We start from the raw sequence: 4,601 nt of genomic DNA, 5'->3' as shown, positions 1-4,601 counted from the left end.
CCATCCGGACCATCTCAACAGCGCCATCAACGGCAGTACCTAGTGCAAGCATCCTCATTGCAGTCATGCATTTCTACTTAGTAGAGAATGCGAGTTGTCCGCAGCAACCCTTCGTAAGCTTGAAGTACAGATCATTTGCCTCTACTCCCTCCACCACGCGGAAGAACAAGCGTTTGCTCATGTGGAAGCGTCGAAGAAACCATTCATCGGGGAAGGTTGGTTCGGGCATAAAGTAGTCTTTCTAGAGTAGCCATGCTCCGGCACCCAATCCCAGTTCAAAACTCTTTTTCTATTGATCGAACCCCTGAAGTTTAGAATGCGCTCCACATCCCTTTCCATTTCCTTTTGGATGCTCTTGATCATCATCATCTTGGCTTCTTTGTCGTAATCCGACGAATCGAAGAACTCCTTTTCAATCAATTCGTGGAGCTCTATGTTTTCATAATCCTCATCTGACGAACCATCCGAATCCATCGGTTGGCCTATAAAGAATCACAAAAACTGATCGGGCAATGTGTCGAACACATAGAGGGAAAGGTGCAGTCCGAGAATAGTCGGATAGACCACGGCTGCTGCCAGAGCGACCACTGTGTCCATAGCGGTGAGGCTTACGGGGTGAAGTTTTTGTGGCCGTGCTGGCCCGCTGAGGGTCAGGACGGCGACGAATGATTTGTAAAATTTGTGATAAGTCCTGTCTGACAGATACGATGTGACGGACGTGCTCGGGGGCGTCCGGGCCTCCCATATCCGCTCTAGATATGGACTTGACATAAGGACGTGTCTGTGCCCGGTCAGTGACCAGGTCGTTTGCATAGATGACGTTTGGGTCGAAAAGATCATGCATCTCCACGGCAGGCATGAAGTGACCCTGCTGTACTGGTTAGCTTGCACTTGCACGGCACCGAACGCCATTCTTCTTTCCTACTAGTATTTTCTAACCCACCGCTGACAAGTGGGACCCATATGTCATAGATAGATTATTCCACTAGTAGTAAGCTAGCAAGGTTGACGGAATACAAACGGGATGGAAAGTGCATCGTATACTCCACTCTTTGCACGCGAACACAAAGCTTCGGTGGAAGGCGAGAGACGAGAGTTTGTTAAGGAGACCGACAGCAGCGGCCAAGTCAAGGAGACTACACGAGACGAGGAATCGCAGATCCAGATCATGGAGGCCAACTGCCGGCCCGACCTTGCCGCCGGCGTTGACCCGCTCCCCAGAGCTACCGGATGTGATTGGCGAGCCGAGCTCCAGCCCAGAGGGCGCAGCAGGATCGTCCATATGATGTATGTATGTTGGAACTCACTCTAATTCATTCGATTTGATTTCATCTTATTTGCCCTTCCACCGCTTTTCGGGTTTCCTTTCCACATACAACCACAAAGAGGAATTTCCGTCAGTTTTTTCATCGATCCATCTGATATTTAGATTTGATCTAGCCATATCCATACAGATTCGTCGTCGATGGATCTAGCTCCCAGTTCCGTTAGATTCTTATTAGTATTAATAAAAAAAGCAACTTTTGGGGCGCCTGCTCTGCTTTGAATCCAACTTCATTAACTGAACAATTTAACACAAGTTTACTGGCAAAATTCTCATGGCTGGTAAACCATTCACGTTTACTACTGGTAGGAGATCTACCCTCGTTGGCTGCTCCTCTCTGCCTACTCGTTCCGCTTTTCATCTCAGATCCAATTTATTCCCATTTTGCATTATGCGTGTAGAATGGAAGCTACGAAGAATTTTCTGCGAGTATCTAAGCCAGAGGAACTGAACCAACTTCGAGAAATCGTTGCGGGATTTGAAAACTGGGCCTATACTGCCGCAACCAATCAGGTAATTTAACCGATATATCTTCGGAGCAGGGACAGAATACTAATTATTACGGGTTTTCTTTTTGTCAAACAGGGTTTATATATGGGCTAATGAAGTTTTTTTACATCATGTTCTAATACCTTTAGTAGTTTCCCACTTTTTTCGTTGTGAAACCTCGGGTGGCTTTTTTGCTCCCCAGCTGCCAAAGTTTTCTTTACCTACTCTTGTGAACATATCCTGATTTTTCTCATGCTTGGGAACAAACGGAGTATTGATTAATAAGTTTTAGCATTTTCACACTTATTATACATACAAATCTAAGTTAATAAGTTTTTCTTTTATGTTACATAAAATGCTGATCATGGTCTTGGTTATCATCTATCCCATATTGATTCTTGCTGCGTTGTACCTTAACTGTCTAAAGTTTGTTATTCTTCCGATGCATGTTTCTATGCCATGTGTCAGTGCATCCGAATTTGTTATAGATGAAATAAAACTATCTTCTGTTAATGAATAGTAGTAGTACTACCCCCATGGGATACGCAATGGTATACAACCATTTATCTCAGACCAAAAATCAAACAATCCCTCCTTCCCTCTGTCTGATCAGTCTTCATCTTAATTGCATCTACTCTAGTCTGGTAAAAAAAAAAATCAAACGAATTTTATTTCGTTGCGGTGTACGATATCACTACTCCCATTTTGAATTTCTGTTCGTCTAGCTTATTTGTGGCAAACCAAGGCGCAGCCTGCAACTCTTCATGATTTTGCCTAACTCACTTATGGTGAATACTTGTTTATTTGATAAAGTAGGGCCACACGGTCACTATTTTGATTTGGATTTTCCGTTATTTGAGGCAGTTTGCTTTTCTTCTTACATGACTTTCTTTGAATTCAAATGGTAAACACTGAAACACCTTCTCAACCGCGCTAAACTGCTAATCACACAAGAATTGTTGGTTGCAAGCCACTATTAGTAATTTGGTATAGAACTTTACATCATTTGTTGCCTGTTGATCGCTAGATCAATTCACCAGATAGCAGCAGCACACACACGTACGTGCAAAGCTAGCTAACAGTCACCTTGATTGATGAACAGTGTCCAGCACATGCACGTCTAGCCGCATGCTCCTCCTACGTCACCTTCGAGCTAGCGATCGATTCACTTCAGTATCGTCGGCGGAACTGATGCGTAAACTTGGCCAAAGCAAACAGGAAAAACGGATCGGTAGACTTTGTTGATGGCCAAAGGCTCGTGTCGAGCCTGTTGAATACTTCTTGCTTTTTTTTAATTTTCTGGTTCTTACAGGGGCTGCGTACATGTATCTATAGCACGCTGGCTAGCTAGTTACATGACGGAGACGTAGGAAATCTAATCCTAGTAGGCCTATTAATCCTAATTGGACTTGGACACATTCACGTTTCGAGCAAGTTAAGTCGTGCTTAATTCCAACATCATTTTCTTTTGTATTACTCAGTCTAATTATTTGCGGAAGATTTCTCTGAGAATGCTCTCTATGGAGATGAAGACACAACAGGCCCCTAGAAATTCTCGAGTGATTCCAGATCAAACCAACTCCGGGAAGGTACCATATACAGTAAACTGAGTGTTGCACAATTTATCTTATTCGCTTGGATGTCAATGTTTTTTTATTGCAGCAAGTGCTCAGATTATGTGCTTTACTTAATTAAATAACCCACCCTCTCCAGTTTAGTATAATGCATAAGAATTTTGCATCTAGCTTGTGTCATGTGTATGTAGTTATTGAACCCAGAGCGACACAGTAAGTAACTCAGTTCAACCTGTTGGTTCAATAAAATATTATTGCACTGTGTTTTCCCTAGATAGTCGGATGTTTGAGCTGGATGATACAATGTCTCATCAAAAAATCATGGAGTGGGATTCTGTTATAGCTGTTTTTTTATCCAACTTTCTCTACAGTAATTTTTTATAGCTCAAAGGGGATTTGTTGGCAGACTGACTGCGGCGGTCAAGTTAACCACACGATACCATCCCTTCCCTCGAGACCTAACAAAGCCACTTACAGGAATCGCCGATCTGGACCATGGACGGGCCCATCGGGTGGGACCCCACCATCGGCACGCCCCCAGCCAGAGGTGATTGGCGCGCGATGCTTCAACAAGAGGATCGCATCAGGATCGTCGATATGATGTATGTATGTTGGGTCTCTAATGGATTTTATTTGATTTCCCCTCCATCTAATTAATTTGATCCTTCCTCAGTTTATTTGGTTTCCCACATATAAAGAGGAGAAATTTTCTTTCCTGGGCCAATTTTTTCCACGTGATATGATAGCTTTGATCTAGCCGTATCCATAGCGGTTGTCATACCGGTTGTCATATTGAGCATTTACATATCTTTTCCTTTTTGCTTCGCTTACAAGCTGCAATACTTTTTATGACTTTGTGATACTTCGAGAGTTTTTAATAAGATGGCTGCATGCATCGTTCCGATGCAGAGGCTGGGGGCACGCCTCCTTTAAAAAAAAACCGCATCCATAGCGACAGCAACAGATTTGCCCGTCATCGATCTAGATCAAAGTTTGTATTTGATTCTTAATTGTTGTCAAAATTCCCAGCTAGCAATTTGTAGAGCACCTGCTTGGAATCTAGTTTCATTAACTCTGAACAATTGAACACAAAATATGATTGAGAATTTGGAGATCTACCCTTGACTGCTCTGCCTAGTTGTTCCACTTTACATCTCAGAAGATGCAACATATTTTGTTGCACACAGCACTTCAAAAGCAATGCCTCCACCTCC

General features: G+C 43.1%; 1 protein-coding gene across 1 annotated transcript; it reads left to right on the top strand.

The window, feature by feature from the left end:
- Positions 1–1,024: 1,024 nt before the first annotated feature.
- On the top strand, positions 1,025–3,989 carry LOC119344911 (mediator of RNA polymerase II transcription subunit 15a-like; the record flags this gene model as incomplete). Its single annotated transcript, XM_037615199.1, has 4 exons — positions 1,025–1,287; positions 1,726–1,837; positions 3,295–3,402; positions 3,865–3,989. Coding segments are annotated over exons 1-4 (608 nt in total), but the record flags the coding sequence as incomplete, so codon positions are not given.
- Between the last annotated feature and the right edge of the window lie 612 nt (positions 3,990–4,601).

The sequence above is a fragment of the Triticum dicoccoides genome, unplaced genomic scaffold (genome assembly GCF_002162155.2).
Source record: "Triticum dicoccoides isolate Atlit2015 ecotype Zavitan unplaced genomic scaffold, WEW_v2.0 scaffold192357, whole genome shotgun sequence".
Taxonomy (NCBI): Eukaryota; Viridiplantae; Streptophyta; class Magnoliopsida; order Poales; family Poaceae; genus Triticum; species Triticum dicoccoides.
Note: the sequence above shows the minus strand (reverse complement) of the source record. Positions and strands in the feature narration are given on the sequence as shown.